Here is a 21,435-nt window from a genome sequence, read left to right as displayed (position 1 = left end):
TTTAATTACATTAACCTTTCTGCATATGGATAATGTTTTTACAATGTCCCGGTTTCCTCTCCTCAAATGCCTGACCATGGTAGTACCAACAAATTCAATATTTAAATTCTTCCAAGAATAGAATACGGATTCCCAAGTTCTCCCCTCACAGCAAACCCTACGAGCAACACCACAACATGTATCCAGAACACATTCCCCAGTAGAACTTGCCCTCCTCATTCCTTTTGAAAGGAACATTAGTGATTCAGTCACGTATTTGAAACCCCACTCAAAGAACTGCATCAGCAGGAATGAGCAACGATCCTGCTGTGGTTAACGGCATAATCCTGACAAAACTTGGGAAGCAGAGGAGCAGTGTCTAGCCCAGCCAAACAAATATAAACAAAGCTACAGCCAAGTAGTATCAGCCAGTTCAAACGACAAAACAAATGTCCTGCACCATTCCAAACGTGTGAGTGTCTCAAGATATGGCCAGAGCACAGTTACCTCAAAACCATTTGCACAAACAACTATAATCAAAAACATCACTGGAATAAAAGACCCACAGCACTGAGTTAGCACAGATTCTGAAGTATGCAAAAAAAAATTCCCCTTAATGACCTCTCGTTGTAGATAATGAGAGGAATACAACAAATTCTGGCTCCCAAGATAGCAGAGGAGTACATGCAAGGCAGCTATCATGGCTATTTGGGAATCCCAGCTGAGGGGAAATTTCATTGAGACCCATGAAGAAACATTACTTGGGAACAGAAGACAGCTGCCCATCCCTGTCCTCCCAAAATTACCCCAGGATAAAATTAAATTTTCAGTTTAAAAAAATAGAGATTACCCTACCATTAAGCGAAAAGATACATAGGGAAGAAGTGCTATTTTACACGCCACCAAAACCACAACGCTTTTCATTTGTGGCATTCTCCATTTATGATGTTCACAAAGATTTGTTACCTTCTAGGTTTGCTGAACCACTAAACAGTTTCCAGCAAATTAAACACTCATGCTGCACTACTAGCAACCAAGATTCTTGAAAACAGCTCACGTTACAGATTTCCCTCTTGCCAGTGAGGTCTGAAGGGCTATGAAAGACCTTTTAAGCATATTCAAGTATATTTAAGCACCATAATTTTTAGTGTTTTGATGAATACAGTATTTTTGCTATATGTAACTATGGGGGGAAAAAATCCCAGACTGTGAAATTCACAGACTGAAAGATCATTTCTAAGTAACACTTACCCTAACTACCATAAAACGAGCTCAGACGAGTCCACACAGTGCTCACGTTTCTATCCTTCACTTCCTGCCACTGCAACATTCAAAACTTCATACCAAACACAAACCTACTGTTCTTTTTCTTTCAGTATTTCATCATTACAGCTCCAAGAATCACTAGCCTTGCTACTGCTTACAAAAAGGAGCATGAAACTTATTTCCCCAAACCACACATAAGCCAAAGATTCAAAACATTCACTTCAGACACATCATTCTTCAGGCAAGTGATACTTCCCAGGACTAACAGCAACAAATGGCAAAATAGCTCCCAGTCACATCTCCTAAACACATCTCTAAAAGTTCTTGCTACCAGCTCAGCAGCACTGTGTATCCACTGCTTCTGGGAAAACCTGTATAGTTCAGTGCTATTAATGCTACATTACCTTCCTGCTAAGGTTCCAGCCTTCTAACATCTGACAAAGCCTCCATGCCACTCAGAAAATCTGATAGATTCTACTCATTGGGAAGTAGGATGGGGCCACAGTCACCCTCAAACTTTGTAGTCACAAAATGGAACCTCTCAGTGTAGTAAAATTACATTTGAGGAGGAAAAGATTGAAATCTATCATTTCTTATCTGGCTTTCCTGCAATAAGGCTGCAGTTTGGTATTATGGAGGACTCTGAGAAAAGACTGGATAAATAACTAGTCCATTTCTAACTTACAACAACGAATTTGCATATAAAATTATATAGGAATATTTGGGTATTACGTTATAGCCCCATCAAGTATCCTTTAACGTCAACTGGCAGTGCAATAGAAATGCAACAGAAGAACAAATTCTCACCCATGGGTAATTACAATCTCCCTGCTTAAATTCCCAATCCCTTCTTTTCCTACAGTAATATTCACTTTTCTGTGTTTCTCAGACATGAGGGATTGCTTCTGTTGGAAGCCTCATGTTGTAAACATTCATGTGAAAAGAAAAGCTCAGTAAGCAAGACTGTTTTGGAATAAGGAACCTGAGTCACATATCAGTGTCACCATAATGAAATTCCCAGAGGCTGGCCTGTTCCTGTGGAGCAGCCTCTGACCTTGCAGACTCCAAATTTTCCTGTCTATGAAGTTTAGTTATTTTCTCTCACCCCAAAACATTTGGGGAAAACAAAGGCTGATTTTCCCAGTCAATATCTCCAGAAGACCATGCATTCCTTCAGATTTTTTATAATTCCATGCCAATGCTGTGTGGAAACCTTTGAAAAACCAGTCTCCTAAAACATTCTCTCTTCCTTGTTGAAAAAGAATGGCAACCACAGAAGTTTGCACAAAGGGGAGGAAGAAATCCAACATATAAAGCACCATGCCTTTAAATATATGTCATTGATACATACAAACACAAGTGCTGTCTTGCTGCCAAAGGCCACGAAAGAGACAGCAAGACAAACAAAAACAAAAAAGGAAGGTCTTGTTTGTTCTGAAAATCTAACTCACAATCCTTCCATTTATGGAGGAAAAATTACACGTACCACATAGTGAAAATGAGATTTTGCCACAGCATCTCAGCAAAAGAAGTGAGAAAGGATTCAACTGCTGCAATATGAGCAGGAGGGAGGGCTGGGATTACAAAATTGGGAATTTTCCCCCCCATGATGAGCCCCTGGCAGCACTGCACAGATAAGAACATTGGGGATCTGCCTCCTTCCAGGAAGAAGGCTTCAGCAATGCCAGGAGAAACGTCAGGACAGCGTCGAGGCTCGCTGGGATTCTTGGCCTACTGATCCCCCAGGCAGGGGAATTCCAGCTGTCCAACCACTCTATCCCTAAGCCAGAGCAGTGTCACACCATCCTTCCTTCTCCTGCTCCAAGCCAGCTCCCACAACTTTCCCCAGCTACTCAGCCTGTACACAGGGGATGGATTTAAATTAATTCCAAAGACCTTTTTAATTTAGATTTCACTCCAGCTACCAGACCTGTGAGGTCCCACTGACTTCAGGAGGGGATGCCACTGAGGTGAGAGAGTCAAGGGCTTTAATAACCTGAATTGCTCCAGCAATCATTTCTGCCATTACTAAAATGAAAACACCAAGAATACTGTTCAGCAGCAAATATAAAATGGTAGCAAATAACAAATAAGAAAAACAAACCAACATAATGAGAGTCAGAAAGAATATCCAGCTATAAATGCAAAGGGGATTTTACTAAAAAAAAAAAAATTATTGCCAACAATGGAGAAAATATTTCATCAGACTATTAAATTAACAGAGTTGGAAAACATCAGTAATATTATTGTCCAGCTCCTACATGGGCTCTTTCATCCACAGGCATCAGGACTCCTTAGAAGGCAGTAAGATCCACTATCCCTACTTAAAATTCCTTCAAAAGGAAGCACAAACAGGTGAAGTGATTTGCATCAGTCTCTCCACATCTCTCAAGCACTAGGCCTGTACCTTACCCACCTGGGAATATCCCCTTTTCAAGCCTTCCAGACACTCTCACTTACATCTTTTGAGATGAGAATTTCTCTATCAATCTGGCCTTTGAGCAGAAGTTCTCTCCAAACCACAGCCCTTCTTCTACAACCAGATCTCCTCACACTGAACCCAAAGCCAGGAGGAACTTCTCTGAAACCAGGGAGATTTCACAAAGGAAAAGGATCCTCCATGACACATCAAGAAGAAGAACTGGGATAAATTAGAGAATAAGATGCTGCTTCCACATCTCCCTTTAAGTTTTAGTCTGATGGGAAGAGGTAAAAACAAGCCCCTAAACAGGCAAACAAAAAAAAATCCAAAAATAGACCAAAAAACCCCAACAAAATCAGCTATTTTAACTTTTCAAGTCTTTAAGCCATGACTTTAACAAGCCTCTACCACAGAAAAATTCATCTGGCTCACCTAAAAAGGCATAGTGCCTGTATGAATTAAAAGAAGGAAAATACACACTGTACATTTCATAAATCAAGAAAAATCACAGAGGTGAAGAGTGATAAAGGAAATGTCATTTCAGCTAGGAAAAATAAAGAAGTAATTTCTGCTTTCAGAACAAATTACAAAGAGAACTCAATTTATCAGTAATAACATAAAATGTTCCTTCACTTACCAATAAAGAAAAATTGCTCAGCTAATTAAAGTTGAACAAAAAAAAGCTCAACTCAGCTTCTGCCACTCACAATTTCTGCACCGTAAAAGCCAAGCCTACCAAAGTCTGATTCCCTGGGTTTGCACCCCAAGGAGGTGGAGGGAATGTGATGGCCCCTCATACACTTTCCCCTCCTCTGAGTTTGAACTGAATGTTCAAAAATCAGTTCCTCCCTATAGACCTGCCCAGCACTCCCAGACTGTCCCCATCACAAAAGCTTTGCCATTAAAAAAAAAAAAAAAAAACAAAAAAAAAACAAAAAAGAGTTTTCATTCACAATCTGCTATGGCTCAAAAGTACTGAAACAATAAAATTCAACATATTACTTTAAAGCCACCCTGTTCTACCTATCAGTCTTGGAAAATAATGCAAACTTGCCATGTATCACCAAGCATCGTCTTATTTTTGTATTTTTTTATAAAGGAACATGTCTTTTCTTACATAAAGAAAGGCAGGTGATGTATTTTATCCTTTGCCTTGCTTCAATTACACTAATTATTATGAAGAACAACATTAGACGATGTCAACAATCCAAACCATCCCAATAGGACCAGCCATGGTGATACACTCAATCTGTCAATGGGGATATCCATTTTCAGGGTATGTTTCTGTCTCACAATTGAATTCTTTTATTTTTTTCAATGAAAAGTAAAATGTGCTATTTTAAAACTTCCTCTCAAGCTCGCTGTACTTTAGATAATGCAAAAATCCTATTACCTTGTTAACTCTTACTCATTTTGTCATTAATTGGGAAGCAGCCTTGCAACTGCTTCCCTGCAGTTACTTCTTACTTTCCATCAATGATATGTTTAATCATGTTACTCTAATCAAACAATTGCCTAACAAAGCGCTGAAGCCAAAACAACCGCACTCCTTTGGAAGTTAACAAAAGGACACGTCTCACTGCAGGAGGGGTAACGCAGATCTTTCTCCTGCCTGGGGATTTACCCTAAAAATATACATATAAGTGTCTGCTGGAAGGGCTGTGTTGCAAAGTGCAGTGGAAACTCTCCTGATTTCAGTTTCAGAGCTGATTGGGGGTTTAAAAGCTGCTCTCAGGACCTGTGTTAAACCTCCCAACTTCACTCCACTCTCCCTGCCAAAGCCTCCTGCAGAAAACAAAAACATAAGCTCATCTGCCCACCCCTCAACCGCTCCGAGGGGGTAATTTTACAACAGCTGTTAAATTCTTCCAATTTATTTTTCCATCCCTCCACAAACCCTACCTACCCCATTTTTTTTTTTTTCACTTCTATTTCACCACTGTTATTTCCCGGCCGTCTCTCCCGTCCCCTCCCGCCCCGCCCGGTACAAAAACAAAGCTGCCTCCCACCCCCCCTGCATCCCCCCCCGGAGCACCCCCGGTTCGTGCGAGGCATCCCCGGCTGTCCGGCCCGACTCCTGGGCCCGGCCGGGCGCGGGGCCGCTCCGCCCGCCCGGGGGCCCCGGGGAGCGCGGCGGCGCCGGGGTCCGGCCGAGCGCCCCGTAAACACCCCGCGAGCGGCGGCCGCCGCAGGCCCTCCGCGGACACAGGGCCCGCTCCCGCCGGCACCGCGCGGCCCCCGCGCCCCGCACCGCGCACCCCGCCGGCCGCGGAGCCCCGCGGGTCCCCCGAGGGCACGGCGGGACCGCGGGCGGCCGGTGCGGGCCGCGCTCGGTGCCCGCGGGGGCGGTCGGGGAAGTCCCGACTTACCTGTCATTACTTTCTACGCCATCTTGGATCCACTTGTCAACGTCCCACAAAGCATTGTGGGAAAGGCCGGCCCTCCCCTCGGCCCGGAAGGCGGAGGGCGGCGGTGTGAGGGGACGGGACGGGGGCGAGAACGGCGGCGGTGTGGGGATTGGGACGGGAATGGGGTCCGGGTGGGGCCCGGGACCGGGACCGGGACGGAACGGCCATGGGGATAGGGTGGCGGTCCGGTATAGGGGATGAGGATGGGGAGCGGGACCCGCTGTCCCCTCAGCCCGGCGGCCGCTGAAGCGCAGCCCGGGGCTCCCTCACGGGACAGCGTCCGGGGCCACGTCCGCGCTGCCCGCGCTGGAAACCGGCAATTTCGGGGGGTTTTCCGCGTATTCTTTGTATTTTCTCTCTTTTTTTCCCTCCCCTTCCCTGGGTTCGGAGCGCAGCTGCGGAGCCCGAGGGTCGCGGGCGGGGCCGGTACCGGCAGGCGGGGGGGCCGGCCAGGGCCGGACATGGAGCCCACCCGTGACAAAACGGGAAAATACTTGGAAATTACTTTTTCTCATGGTTTTTCTACGGCGTGAGTTGGATTTGTGTGTGTGTGCGAATGTTTGGTTTGGGGTTTTGTGTTGCTTTTTTCTCTTTTTTTAAACTCTTTTCCTGTGGCTTTTTAAAGTTAATTCTCTGAAAGAACCTTGCGGGAGGCCGGCTGCGGGTTCCGAGGCTGCCGCAGGTGCCGGAGCGGCTCTCGCTGTCACCGTGTTGTCCAAACCCACCCGCCCGTGCTGAAGGACTGCTGGTAACGCGTTGCTGGCTGCTCATGACTCCCAGAAACTGCTTTGCATAACAGTTTTATTTTCATGGAGTAATCTTCCCTGTTAGCTGTGTTTTCAGACTCTTTGGCAATCAGTTCTTAATACCTACGCTGTTTTGAAAACTGGCTTTTTCAAGACGTTACCGGTTTAGCTGCCGTGGATGGGTGCCCTGTGCTCTGCAGAGGCCGCTATGCTTTAGGGCAAAGTGGACAAGAAATTGGGGAAAAGCAGCTTACTTCAGGATCTTACAAAAGTTTATCACTGAAACAGTCTAGTGTTTTTTTTAAAAAAATTCCTTCCCCTTTAATTGAAATAAGATTCAGATAATTTTAGTATTGGATCTTCCTGTAAAATGTATTTATATTTAAATTTACGTCTAATGCCTTGTAACTCTTTGAAGAAAAACCACCAGCCAAGCCTCTGATGCACTGCCACTGCAAGAAGATACTTGTGCCCAAGCAGTTTTCAATATTCATCAGTAATGCATTTATAAAGAGAAAGCTCCTTACAACAATGTAAATACAGGAGGAAATAAAACTAAACAAATCCTTTACATTTGCCACCCTAGTCTTAAATCAGTCTACTTTTTAATTCACTTCGTAAACAGTTGGGAGTGTAGTTGTGCTGTCGCAGAGCAGAGTGTGGGTGGTCCCAGCCTCAATGCAGAAGATGCCATTTCAGGATAAAACCCTCCTGTGAACTTGCCATAGGCCACCTCTGCTGTCCCTGCTGCCAGCCTGACACCTTTCCCAGTGCTGTGACTGGTGTTTTCTGAGGGCACTGTGCAAGGAACAGGGATCAAAGAAAGCTGAAACCATGTTTAAGATCCAACTAAGTGTGTCACTCAGTCCAGGTTGTTGAAATGGAGTTAGTCCTTTTACTTTTGAGGCTGGTTGTCTTTGGTTCCTGGTGAGCTTTAGCTTACTGGTCATTTTTTTCTGTTAAAAAATTCAAAGGTTTTCTTCAAAATAAATTATAATTAGAAAAAGCAGTGGAAGATAGAATTATCAATGCATGCATATTTTTAGATATAAGCACATACAGCCTCTGAAGTTCAATTTGGAGAAGACAGAAATTTAGTTTGGTTTATTTTTCACTTAAGCTTTTTTTAAGTCCATTTGTTCTGACAGTATTTTTTTCATAAGGTGGTAAGAAAAAGATTGTGTGGCAGTGACTTGAGTTATTGGAGGATCTGTTCAGTGACAGACCCCATTCTTTTCACCCTCTCTCTCTGCTAATTTAAAGTTCCAGATTGGATGTACCAAGAGGCACAGGCTGCTGTGAAAAGGTGGCAACTCTGCCCTGTAGGACCAGGGGAGCAGGGGAATCCCAATGTATAAAACAGTACATGGAGATGTGCCCTTGCACCCACTGCTTTTAGAGATCTTGGTACTTTAACCCTTTTAACTTCCATAATGAAGGAGGTTTTAGCCTATTTTGTATTGCATAAAGCCTCAGTGGAGGTGCTAGAGGCTGGACAGGGAGCCAGCAGCTCTGGGATGGGGGTGGCTGCCAAGAACTGCCCTGTTCAAGCAGAGCCTGCAAGCTTGGAACAACTCTCCTGTTTTCGTGTGCTGCCCCCTCCAAGCTCTTTCAAGGTCCTTGTTACCAGATAGATGAAGACTGTTGGTCCAAAACAAATGGGGCTCTGAGGGCTCATTAACCCTGGAAATTCTGCTCAAAGTGAGAAGCATAGCAACTAATGGGATGAGATCCCAAATCCAGAGGGCCTAAAAAACTAAATTTGTCTTTAGAGCTACTTCTGTAGTCACATCTCAGGAAACAGAGAATGGTCCAGGAACTGGTTACAGATTACCTGGGAAGAAAGACACTTCTTGTAGCTTTGATGTTTCAATACAGTATTAAAGGAAATTTAACGAAGTAAGATTATAATATATAAGATTATTATATCCCTACTACTGTGAGAAGAACTCAATATCTATCTAAATGAGACATCTCTTTCTCTTTCCTTGAAATGCATTACCCCAGTGGAAACTGCAATTTTGCCTTCCAACCTCTGCTCTCCAACACATCATTCACAACCCCCAGGCTGTCACTGAGCACTGGGCAAAGCTCAGAACCAGATGTGTTACATGCTGACTACTGCCTTGCATTTCCAGAATTGTCCAGACTTCCTAAATTCCTGGAATCCAATGGGGTTTCATGGCAAGAGGAGAGCTTACAGTGTTAGACTTCTGTTCAAAGAGACCGGGAGCAGGGGGTGACACAGAGTCTGGGGGGAGAAAAAAAAACAACAGTGGAGGTTGGAAATGTAAGAAATACCAAAGGCATAATGGGGAAGCATGAGAGTAACAAAGACAAGGAATTTCCACTCAGCATCATGAGACTTGACAGAATTCAGATGCTCAAAAGTCTAACAGTGATGGTCAAATTTTTTAAAACCCTCCAGTGAATGCAGTAATATCAAACTCAATTCCACTTGTACATTTTTTAGGATTTTGAAATCTTTAAAATCTGAAAATAGCAATTTCTTACTGGATGTTTAGAAAGCCCACCCTGCAAGGGACCATGTGTGCAAGGAATCCCTGTACAGATGCCCTAACACATCCTGTCTCCCTACTCTTCAGTCAGGATTCTGTATATGATGCTGGCTCACAGGGCTTCCCCCTATTCTGTGAAGCTACAACCCATGCCCTGGTCCTCAGAGAATCCAGGCTCCTTGCCGAACACCAGGGGTTTGAAAACCTGGGGCCACTCAGGGCTGCTAGGCTCCCTGCCATGAAGCAGAGATCTGAGCAGAGCACTGAAAGGTGTGGCACAGATTCTGGCAGAGTTGGGAACTCTCAAACCCTCACTTGCTCCAGGCCTAATGGAGACTCGGTAGCCAAAAAGCCCTGGAGTCCTGGCTCACCCATGAGCTGCACACTTGGAATCACAACTGCAGCTTGGTTTCAACATTTTCAAAACAAACCTATTCTAATTATTTGAAACTTATACTGCTTATACTTTTTTCTTTCTCTTCTGCTTTCACAGGAAATTCAGAAAATCAATTTCCATTCTATGTTCAAGTTCACTCCCAGTTCTGGGAAGTGGTATTACGTGAATACAGAAAGCTCCATTTTCAATCAGCCCCGCTCATGATGTCTAACCAGAATCCAGGAAAAACCATCACAATTAACATGTAAGAGTAGTAAGGACATAATAGAATACATTCAGCAGGGAATTGCCTCCCTGACCCTGCAGCCCAACATCCCAGCAGGCTTCTCCAACAGATTGTTCACCCCTGAGCAACAAAACAACAGGAGGCCTTTCTCAATGGAAGTGCCAGACAGATTGCAGCAACAGGAGCAATGTTTTTATTGTCTTAGCACACTGGACCTTTATAAATTTTTGAACTCCCTCAGAAGCAGCAATCATGGGAAAGTAACAGAAGTTAAGTGGTTTAGTCTCTGCCACAAACAAGGCAGTGGTAGACCTAGGATTAGATAGCAACAGTAGTTCTTAGTCTTGGTAAACAATAAAGCAAACTCTTTCTAGGCAGCCATTAATGTCTGGTTATTAGGCTGAAGAGTAGCAAGTTTTGATTTTCCAGCATGAAAATTCCCCTGGAATTCCTCCAGAGTCCTCTAATGAACAGATGATCTCAACTTTAATCTTTCTTCATAATTATCCAAGGGTAACATTTCAATGTTGACTGCTTAAGCACATGTAATTTCTAGAGCAAGTAATATTCAAACTAATTCATTTCTCCTTTGATTCACAAAATGAGAGCATTGAGAAGCAACCAGCAACAAGGGGATGTTGAGGGTACACTAAGGAAATAGAAACTACAAAGGTCAGAGTAATGTGATGGTTTGATCCCACACTGTCAAGATCAAAGATCTTCAGTCTTTGTACACTTTTTAAGAAGCTGGCATGTCTTCATGCTGACCTTTGAATTGCTCATGGAGGAGTTATATCTGACATATATCTGCATTCTTGAGATGAACTGGTACCAAAAATTTAGAGCTTTTTTCCTAGCATCCTGAATGTGACAACTATACACTCCCATTTTAGTAGTCTGCAAGCAAAAAAAAAAAAAAAAAAAAAATTTCAGGCTCACTTGGAATTAGCCTGGAGCCTAATAATTCCAGAGTTTTCTTTTAGAACTTCTATTTTACCTCTGTGATGTATGGGGAGGGAAACCCTGAGGGATTCTAGCTTCTGGCAACAAGTACTCAGAACACAGCAGAAGTGTCACTCTGAGGACAGGGAGGGAGTCTGCCTTGGGCAGTATGTTCCAAATCAAGACTCAGGTGTTCCAAGTGCAAACAAAATCTCTTTCAGATTAAAAGGCACAGATCATCGTGGATCTTTGGCACAAATACAGACCATGAAAGTGAACCTTCGCAATCCTTCCAAACTGACTTTTAAGGAGATACCTGAGCTGTTGAAAGATAAGAGTTCTTCCACATTCTTTCTAATGCTGGCAGCAAAAGGTGGTTGTGAGGGGAGAGAAACCACTTCCTCTCCAACAAACTCGTGCTCTAAATCCAGCAAAAGGCAGCAGAGGGACAGAGCCCAGAGAAGGAGATCTGCAAGAAATCCAGAAAGAAGAGCCAGGGGAACCACTGAAACATTCCACTCTAGGATTAAAATGAAAAGAGGGTTGGCTGGGGAAACAAGTCCAACATATCTGGTAGAAGCATCAGAGGCTTAAATGCTTGGGGTTGAAGATTTCAGACCAGACTGCAACTGGAAGGAAAATGTTTATGATAAGAACAGGGAGAGGCACGTTCCCACTTCCCCTGATGACCCATTGTTCCTCTCTCTGATAGCTCTTGCCTCAGGTTCCAAATGATATATTGTTTTTTAAGACACTTTGTCCATTGTTCTGGCAGTAGCCTCCCAATGGCCAGAACATCCCATGCTCAGAAAGGGTCATGACAAGATTTTAAACAATTTGTACAACTGGGATTATAGTTCAGTTTAGGAAGTCAAATGGTAAACATTGTGTGCATTCTGAATACCTGCTCCTCTTCCTTCCCTTACTAACAGTTCAGCTGCCTTTTTGTTGTTTAAATGCAGTGAACTGGATTGGTAATGCTTTGAAAGTAACAAGCCTTCCAAACCACATTCCCAAGTCTCCCAAAGTCTGCATTTCAAATGCAAATCACTGTTCACAAGTTTCCATCCTTTCCTGTCCCTTCAGACTTCCCTCACTCAAAAATCCCTGTTTGGAGTTTCCCAATTTATGTTTACTCAGACAAAAAGAGCATTAGTCTGAATGAGCTCAGTGTGCTTGTTTATATACATCTCAATATATCATTTACAATGGTAGTCTCTACTTAATTAATTATGAACAGAATGGTTATGGCTAGCATTAAAAATCATTCCAAAGCAGAGCAAATTCAATAGAAGTTCCATTGATTCTTACTACACTATTTGTTCTACTATTTTACTTCCTTAAAAAAACAGACCAGGGGGAAAAGTCCACGACTTCCCTCCAATACAAGGAGGTTAAAGTAAATAACAGGGCCTTATCTGCTCAGAATATAACACACTCATGATGAGAAGCAGCAGCTTCCAAGTACCAGCTTAGCTACTTGATTAATTGCCACTGGATCCCTTAAAAACTGTAACAACAAAACAGGCAAAATTAGTGACTTGCACCAAGCAGACAAAGGCTTAGGTACTTACTCATGTATTGATTGCTCTGGCAGTTCAAAATTAATTAATGAATTCTAACTGTAGTACCAAATTATAAGAAATAGCACTATTCTTAAGCATAAACATACAGAATTTTGTTCAGAGTGTCTTGACATAACTTTGCACTATTATCATTTTAAGTTACATCTTTGTAAAACCCTAGGATTTTATTATTTACAGTATATGCTCTCAATCACAGCCTCAAAAATAGTCCTGTAATGAAACAACCACAGAATCATATGTTGAACAGATAAGAGTACACACTGAAAAAAATACATCACGAGACTATTATTATACAGGCAATACAGTTTTATTCTGTTCTTTCACCAATTGTAGCAAAAACATTTAACAACTGAATGAATAATCAAGGGAATTTAATTGTCAACAGGAATTTCAGAATTATGTTCTAAATTTTAGACCAGGAAGGCTTGGCAGGGAGAAAACAAACCATATACACACTTGTAATAATAGTCTCTATTATGAAGATTTAATGCCTTCTTTAAAAGCACTGAGATTATTGAGGCACCTTACTGCAGGTTATGGATCATCTCTTCTTTGGCAATGAGATGTGTGGTTTTGTTAACTAGGGCCATGAGGGAGTTGAGCTTGTGAGACCAGTCATTGAGTATATTGTTTGGGTCCTTAGGCCTCTGGAAATTGATAATTCCTGCCAGCCTGTCTACTTTAGCAAAGATGGTTTTATTAACTACTAGGTTAGACAAGAACTCCTCCGATTCCTGTAAAGACAAACAGCACTAAGTCAAGAAAATAGCATGTTTACCTACAAAGCACCAAAATTCCTCCCAGCAGCACGAAAGCACCAGGAACAAGATTTTCTTTATATGCAAGTATAACTGTAACAATACTGTGCTTCAAAAAATGCAGGATACTTTAATATTACACATGCTGGCAATGCAAGGTACTAGCACAAGCTATTAAAAAATAAAACCTTTTTTCGTTATCAATTGACCTATATCTGACTATCTTTCATTAAATTAATGTTTAATATATGACCCCAATAGACTTTTACACTTTGGAGCACTTGGCTACACAGATACCAGAGCAAGTCGTGTGGCAAGCAAGGCTTGGGAAAATCCCAGTGAATTACTGACCACTGTCACAAAGGGTTATTTCTGAGTTTGTGGGAAAAGCAGATTTCATGAAATGGGTAATGTTTTTAATTTGCACTCAAAATACCAGGATGTGTCATTCTATTTGGAAAGCTCTAGAAAATACAAAGGGGGGTGGCAGAAGACCCCTCCACCCCATGTTCCTTAAGTGCCACCACCTATGAACAGGGACACTTACAGGTGAAGGACCCTCTGTTCAGTTGGTTTTCATCACTCATTGACAAGAACTTTCTAACACTGAAACACCAGACAAGAAGCTCCAGCATTTACACAAGGCCTTGAACATAAACAAACTTCTAAGAGCAGCTTTTGCCTTATGGGCATGTGCATCATGAAACTGAGTTCAAGGTTTAATGAATAGTTTTCTAACTCCCATATAGGCAGAAAATTAAATCAAACAAGAACATTATTCTGCTGAATACTCACATCTCTGCCACAAACACACTCCCCTTATAGACAAAGGATAAACAAAGCAAGACTTACATCAATGGACAGATCCAGGAGTTGTGCCATTCTCTTCATTGTAATTCTGGTATAATATTTAGCCATTATTCTAATATTCTGGAATAAAAGTGTTCAGAGTAGAGGGTTATGTGCAAAAAATAATTGAAGCAGGCTGCAAAAATATAAAAGTCCATGTTAAAAGCAGATTAGGAACTGTAGTGCTCTAATGGCAGTCCAGCATGGGGGATGTGAGGGGTTGTGAACAAACAGCTCTTTTGCTGGTGAACGCTATAAAAGTCTCTACATGATACGTTATTAAGAAAAGATATCAACCAATTAGGAATTTGATACAAACCAGACTTTCAGATTTATGTTTTATTGAAACATGAATGCTAAATCTCATTTGAGTGCAATATGCCCTTTTTGATGGCAACTATGTCAAATATAAATATACAGTAACGATGCATAAACAAAATCCTGAAATACAACACAACAGAAAAGACACTTTACCTGCTGTTTATTAGCTACTTTTTAATCTTCTTTGTGATTAAAATACAGCAAGCAAAAGGCATTTTTAGCTGAGGCACTGAGTAAACAGGTACTGTTTACAGACACTGATACTTACATGTTCCACAACTCTGTTCTTTAAATCTTTCCATCTCTTTTCACCTTCCTCTGTACAGCCAAAAACATCTGTTGCAGGACTGTCAAGGGATCCTTCTCTCAACTCCTTCCCATATTCTTCAACTAGGGCACTCCACCTCATCAGTTCCATGGTGGTAAATAGTTTTAGGAGATCTCTAAATGGTTTAGTACAGTTGGATTACAATCCTGTATTAATAAGGCCTGTTTCATACTTAAAATAGATCAAAGGAATAATTTTAAATGTTTTATTCTTATTACCATAAATAATGGGGGCAGATCAAGTCAGACTGTTTTTCTAACAAAGATCTTTCTCTTACAAGAGACATTTATTTTCACATAGAACAACCATGGCATTTTTGCAGCATTCATAATGCAGCATTAAATTCAGAGTTGCTTACAGCAGACTCAGCACAAAGAGATTTACTTGCACTGTTAGGGAGAGACACTTTCTAATCTAAGAATTGGTTATTAGGAAGGATACTTACTTATACTTGGGAATTTCTTCTAGCTTTTTGTCACTACTAATTCTGTGCACCAAATCAGACTGTTCATTGTCATAAGGTGAAAGAATAACATAAAGAACAACGCTCTTCAGTGCCTGTTCAAGAGGAAAGAGTGTGGTTTATTCCCATAATTAAACAGAGGAATTGTCAAAACTGATACAGACCTTAGAGTTTAATATGTGGAAGATTTAAGCTCAGTGTATTAACAAATTAAGGTGAAACTGATGTCATCTTTCTGAAATTAACTGTGGTACTTTTAAATTGACAGAGGTTAACCAAAATTCTAGTATTTCAAATAAATACATAAAGAAAATAAACTTTTCAAACATGAAAGACATCTGTACTACACACACAACAGCACCACTTGCACAGCTGTTTGTAATCTCTACACTTGTATGAAACAATTGAGATATTCTCAGTTTCAAAGGTAATATATAATGAAGATGTTGGTTATAAACGTTCTTTTGCAATCAATTGTATGAGATCTGTTTTCAACTAACCAATTTATTAATACAGTCATTTGAATAAAAACAGACTGATGAGCTATTTCATCCACTGTACACTGATGAGGTAAAAAATGGGTATTGGCCACATGGAAATACAGACATTTTGTATGGAAAGTTTGTTTACCTGTTGCCACTTTTCACTTTCAGCTTGGATACAGGGAGTGTCATAAATGGCTCTGTAGTGCTTACAGATCGAGAGGTAGGAGCCTTCATGTTGATCCAGCTGGATCATTAAGTTGTAGTATTTCAACTTTAGTTTCTGAAACAGTATCAAAAAGTCAAATGAACATAGCTCCATGAGAGGTAAATGAAATTCAGCTGAAGCCCAGAAAACAGAGGGATTTAAATAAATACACCTGGACCTGAAGAGAGGCAAGTCAAATTAAAATTTGTGTGAGGGGAGGGAGAAAGAGGGAGAAATCCTCCAATTACTTACTTCTGTGTTTTCTTCTTGAAAAAATTTTGTATTAATTTTTTTGCTGATAATTTGAGTCCGAATATAGTCTTTCACAGCTAGACAGAGTCTCATCTGCTCCAAGATAAATTCTACACGTTCTTTCTTTTCCATTGAACCGTAGGTTTCCACCTGAAATGAAATTATAACTATTTAATGTTGTCAAAGCCGAAACAAGTGAAGGCTTAACTGTGCCAGAAGAGTGGGAGGTTGTCTGGAGGGGGAACACACTAGAACAAATCAACAGAAGAAAAGCTATTACAGAGCAAGTGAAAATGGAACAAAGGTTATTCCATTTTAATTATCACCCCACTTACACCAAAGAATCCACCAACACTAAAATCAATGCATTAGGTAGAGAACTGAAATCTACCCTCGAAGCAGAAATTATTCTACATAACCCAGCCATGAAATTAACAAAAGCAGTTAAAACTGAACTGCACTTTCATTAATAACAATTCATCTAATTCCAGGCATTTCTGCAAACATACCAAATTCAATTTGTAAACAATCTCTTAACAGTCAGAATTGATATTGCTGATGCAATTCTGAGTTCCAAGGCATTACCTGTAGCTCCTGCAGAATCGAGGCAGCCTCCTTCACCTCCCCGTTCTGCTCCTTTATTGTTGCAAGTGTCTTTGTCAGGCGAGCACGTTCGATTTCCACGTAGATCTGAGGGCAGAAGGAAGAGTTTAAACATCAGAATTTTCTAAAGAGGACTGCAAACTCTGAGACTGCAACCCCACTGTAGTCTCATTGGTGCTGTCATCATAAAATCACTTCATTTGCTGTGTATCCATCCACTACACTGGCACTCTCCACAAGGTACATTGATGAAATACAATGGATAACTGACACTTTTTTGGCCCAAATTAATCTGAAAATCAATGCCTACACTGAGCTGTGACTCTAAGCAAACACAAAGGGATATACACTGTGAATATAGTATTGCATATTTTGTCTGCTAGAATATATTGGAACAGATGGGAAGTTAACTTTAATCGTTAATGTACAGTAAGCACTACCCTTTGAACTATTTCACTTACTCCTAACCAGCCATTAATCAATCAGACTCAATTACTACTAATTTAGACTAACAGACAGAAGTCATAACATTGACTCAAATTTGCACAGTTCAGAATTCCTTCTTTTCTTAAAGCAGAAGGAACACAATATAAGTAACTCAGTTGTTATTACCTTCTGGTTATCATAACTGTATGTAATACCTTGCTAAGTGCAGGAGAAATTAAATTAAACTTGCCCATTTCCCTAACAAACTCAAATACATAACATTTTAAAAAGTGGAAAGGAAATGGCATTTTAAAATTTTGAAATGTATTAATAACACAACTGTATTAATAACACAGCCAGCATACATCATAGGAACATGGCCAGTGTTTCAGCATATGATTTAAATATGGAAAATATTTGCAGTCTTTTGGAAGGAAATAAACTACTTGGCTTCTCAGGGTCATTTAAAAATTAGTTTTAGTGTTACTTCCACAAGATTTAAAAAAAAGCTAAGAAACTATGCTTTTAAAGAAGGCAAGCATTTTTATTCTACCTTTTAGAGACAGAGTCTTAAAAAAAAAACCCTTACTTTTCCTTCTGTAACCATACGCAATGTGTCGATTAAGCGCAGCTTGACTGGTAAATCTGTAATTTCTTCAACGTAAGTGCAGCACTGCTGGACCATTTTAGCAACTGCCTAGTATGAAAACAGAGGGGAAAAACATACTGTGGTTTTAGATTTCCATAATGAATTCAAGGTGTAACACTCAGAGGTAAATAATAATTTCACATCACACTAAAGAGACTCAATTCAGCAAAAAGCACACAAGACACATCTCTCTTTGATTCCTAAAGATGTGTACACTGATGCTATCGACTGATGCTGTAAGGCAAGCATGATGCTGTTCTGGCATTTCTTTCATCTCAGTTTTTCCAGTATTGAAAATAATCCATGCCATACAGTTCTATTCTGAAAAGCAACTCCTCTTCTGCCAAATCCACAGGACTCACATGAACTGGCAGAACTTCTCTGCCTGCCCTAAGATCTCCATGGCTGAGGAGACCTGTAGCTTCTCTTAACTGTATGCACTACCCTGTCTCCTTGGAATAGCTGTAGATTCCTCAGGAAGGGAAGGAAGAGGAAGGATTTGTTCCCTCAGCAGCAAGTACAAGTGTGGAAACGTGCACTTCTGCTAACAATGCTGACAAAGCTGGTAAAATACCTGCTTCTAAAAAAGCCCCGGAATTAAAACTTCTAGAAATGTCTTTCTCAAGAAGTTCCTCAAAATTCAGCTGGAATGATCCACATCTTCAGCTACAGTCTGTCCAGGTCAGAGAACTGTACAGTAAACTGCACTCCTACTTTTACACACACTAGTGATGATTCTGCACATTAAACGATAGGCAACCTTTTCCTTCCTAAAGCAGGGATGCCACTAAAAATACCTGTTGCTCAAACTGAACACACAGAGTACAATAAACTCCACGCTTCCTTAAATCCAAGTGCTTTTTACCAAAGTATGCCTGTTTCAACAGCAAGCATGCAAAGCACACATTTCATATGAGCACAATAAAATGTAGTAATTGTGTTTAACATACATCTGAACATGAGTATGTCTACAATACACACTGCAGAAGGGTGCAAAGATGAACCACCATCTTTACACAGAAAGTCCCTATACATGGGGGAACCAGATACGTAATACAACTCCAAAATAGTTTTATTTTTTGTTTCAAAAGATTAAATTCACCTGTTTTAACTGACTTCTTCTCTTTGATAGAAGAATAATATTTTCATTAAGAGCATCCCAGTCTTTAGCTTCATAACACATTTTCACTATGGCAACTAAGATTCGGGATGTGGAGACCATGTCAGAAGCCTGTAACAAACCAAGAGTGTGTTAAGAGATGGGATAAACAACCTGCAGCCTTCCAACACAAAGGGGACAAAATCAGTGTCTGGTCTCACTGATTTGCTTTTTAAAGAAGAGGAAGAGTGATAATCCAAGTCCCTTCACTTTAATCCAGTGGAACATGACGTGTGTAGCACATCCCAGCATCACCATGCACCACTCACCGTCCGTGTTTGTTTTTCCAGGGAGAGAAGGTTTTCAATGACTTCTTGCAATCTTCCTTCCTAATAAGACAGGAAAACAATTATCTCCATGAGTTAAGAACACAATTCAGTTTAAACTGGGAGTAGCTCAAATTCCCACATAAATAAAACCACAGACCAGCCCATACACTAATTTTTAACATTTTCTCCTTAAAAAAACATATGCATAGCACTTACTTTAAACACATGGCTCTACACAGAGCTAAAACTGGAGAGGAACTAGTTTCATTTTCACACCACACATGCTCTAAGTTGTCTGCCTCAGAAGAGAAACCTGGCAAGTTTCAGACAGGTTTGGTGAGCTCACATTCACTGAGCTGAATGGAAGACTCCTTTCTTCTCTGTCCAAAACAGAGTTTTTAGTGAGACCAGATATACAGTTAAATACCTTGGCAAAAAAAAATTTCTTCTCCTATTACTTTCACCCATATTCATATCTTAATTACAGTGTATTATACAAAGCATTAACTACAAGCTTTACATGCTAAGCGTGGAATTATAATAGTTATGTTTTGAGAACCACATTTGCCTTTGTTTAAAGGAGTGTAAGATACTACAATGTACTTTTAGTCCTCAGCTGCAAATGCTAGCAAATATCTAGTTTAAAAAAAATGTTAACATGGGTGGATTTGTAACAGCCCATGGCAACGGTGGGGCTGCAAAAAACACTTAGAAACTAGAAACAAGAAATGGTTAGAAAATTAGTGACAAACCAAAGAAAATGAAATTTGTTTCTAAGACATCCCAGCTGAAACTACATACAATGGTTTGTCAAGGATGTGCTCTTACTGCCACAGAGTTCATGTTTTGCAGAATGAAACATGGCCATGGTGTCCACTCCTCAGAGCTGTGCCTGTGGGATAAAATCCCTGAGCCTGCTCTCCATACAACAGTCTTAAAATAATATAAGATGCAATTTATTTATCTTAAGGCTACTGCCTTCAGAACTGTTCAACATGTATGTCTTGCACAATGTGGAACTAGCAGAGAATTTGCAGCATGTAAAGAGTCAGATGCCATCCTACTGGGACAACAAACGACGGCAACAACAGAGAACCTGTGGTTGCCCCATCCTTGGAAAAGTTCAAGGCCAATCTGGACTAGCGAAGGCATCCCTGGCTACGGCAGGGGGTGGAAGGAGATGAGCTTAAGGCCTCTTCCAACCCAAAGCATTCTGCGATTCTATGGCTCTGGCTTTTCTGAGACCTGAGATGCACAAGAATCTCCAGGCCACAGAACTTTTTTAAACACCGATACTCCAGCACTCTGACCCCATGTGGAACATATCCTGCGGTCACCCAGGGCGTGTACACAGACGTTGTTTACTGAGCCGAAGGAGGCAGAGACAGCCCTAGAGCCTGTCCTGGCTCTGTCCCTCCAATCCAGCTCCCTGGGGCTCGCATGTAAGCAAGTTAAAGGATGCCCAGCGCTGCCTGGCCAACCTGACCCGCGACCTGTTGAACGAAGGCAGCTCCGGCCCCGGAATGAACAAGTAACTCCGCGTTGCAAGGCCAGCAGGGAAGAGCCACGGGCCTTGTGGTGGACTGGGGCCCTCTGGCTCCCGCACCCGCCAGGCTGCGCCCCGAAACCTCGTCCCGTCTCAAAATCACGGAACAGGCTCTGTTGGACGGAACCCATAAGGATCACCGAGTCCATCTCTTGGCCTTGGTTCTGCATAGAACATCCCTAAGAATCCATGTATCTGAGAGCGTTATGAGAACACTCCATGAACTCTGGCAGGGCTGGGGCCGTGACCACTGCTTGGAGAGCAGTTTCAGTGGTCGGCCACCAACCTCCCTCCCGCCCACCCTTCCACAGTCCTGAAACAGCGGAGCCGTCCACTCCTTCCCTTCCCTAGCACGGTACCGAGAGCCCGCAACCAGACCCCTCAACACCGCATCGTGGGGTAGGATGCGGCCGCGGGTCGCTCCGCGCCGCCTCCACGCGCGGCCTAGCGCGCCATGACTCAGCCCGTCCGCCCCGCCAGGCTTCTCTCCCGCCTCACCTGCGCCAGCCGCTCGCACTCGGGCAACCTCTGGTCCACGGTCGCGCTGTAATCCACCTCCATTTTGACGATGCGGCCATCGGCCCGCTCCGCGCCGCCCTCCGCCATGTCCGCCCGCTCCGCTGCCTCAGCG

At 41.8% G+C, this 21,435-nt stretch overlaps 2 protein-coding genes across 6 annotated transcripts in view; both read right to left on the bottom strand.

Moving 5' to 3' along the window:
• The window catches only part of HELZ (helicase with zinc finger), an 84,243-nt gene extending 78,161 nt beyond the window's left edge, over positions 1-6,082 (bottom strand). For 2 of the 3 annotated variants that reach the window (XM_062506108.1, XM_062506109.1), the window contains exon 1: positions 6,037-6,063. Coding sequence is in view for 1 of the 3 variants with exons in the window: in XM_062506110.1 (XP_062362094.1) it covers positions 6,037-6,043 (7 nt within the window). In the remaining 2 variants the exon portion in view is untranslated. Of the gene's footprint in view, positions 1-6,036 lie in introns of all 3 variants that reach the window. The other variant, XM_062506110.1, reaches the window with a different exon arrangement.
• Positions 6,083-12,785: 6,703 nt separating this feature from the next.
• PSMD12 (proteasome 26S subunit, non-ATPase 12) lies at positions 12,786-21,435 on the bottom strand. 3 transcript variants are annotated; one of them, XM_062506127.1, is made up of 11 exons: positions 21,303-21,435; positions 19,259-19,318; positions 18,933-19,061; positions 17,771-17,878; positions 16,738-16,842; positions 16,153-16,302; positions 15,841-15,975; positions 15,193-15,305; positions 14,688-14,862; positions 14,102-14,179; positions 12,786-13,225 (listed from the first exon to the last, which is right to left on the bottom strand). In XM_062506127.1, the coding sequence occupies exons 1-11, from the start codon at positions 21,408-21,410 to the stop codon at positions 13,016-13,018; spliced, it is 1,371 nt and encodes a 456-aa protein (XP_062362111.1). In that variant the 5' UTR covers positions 21,411-21,435; the 3' UTR covers positions 12,786-13,015. The 3 variants fall into 3 exon arrangements, with proteins under 3 accessions (XP_062362111.1, XP_062362114.1, XP_062362112.1); XM_062506130.1 differs by lacking the exon at positions 21,303-21,435 and adding an exon at positions 19,475-19,932; XM_062506128.1 differs by lacking the exon at positions 19,259-19,318 and having other exon boundaries at positions 21,303-21,410.

Source organism: Cinclus cinclus, chromosome 20 (assembly GCF_963662255.1).
Source record: "Cinclus cinclus chromosome 20, bCinCin1.1, whole genome shotgun sequence".
In the NCBI taxonomy this organism is placed as follows: domain Eukaryota; kingdom Metazoa; phylum Chordata; class Aves; order Passeriformes; family Cinclidae; genus Cinclus; species Cinclus cinclus.
The sequence above is the reverse complement of the archived record's forward strand: the minus strand, read 5'-3'. Positions and strand labels throughout refer to the sequence as shown.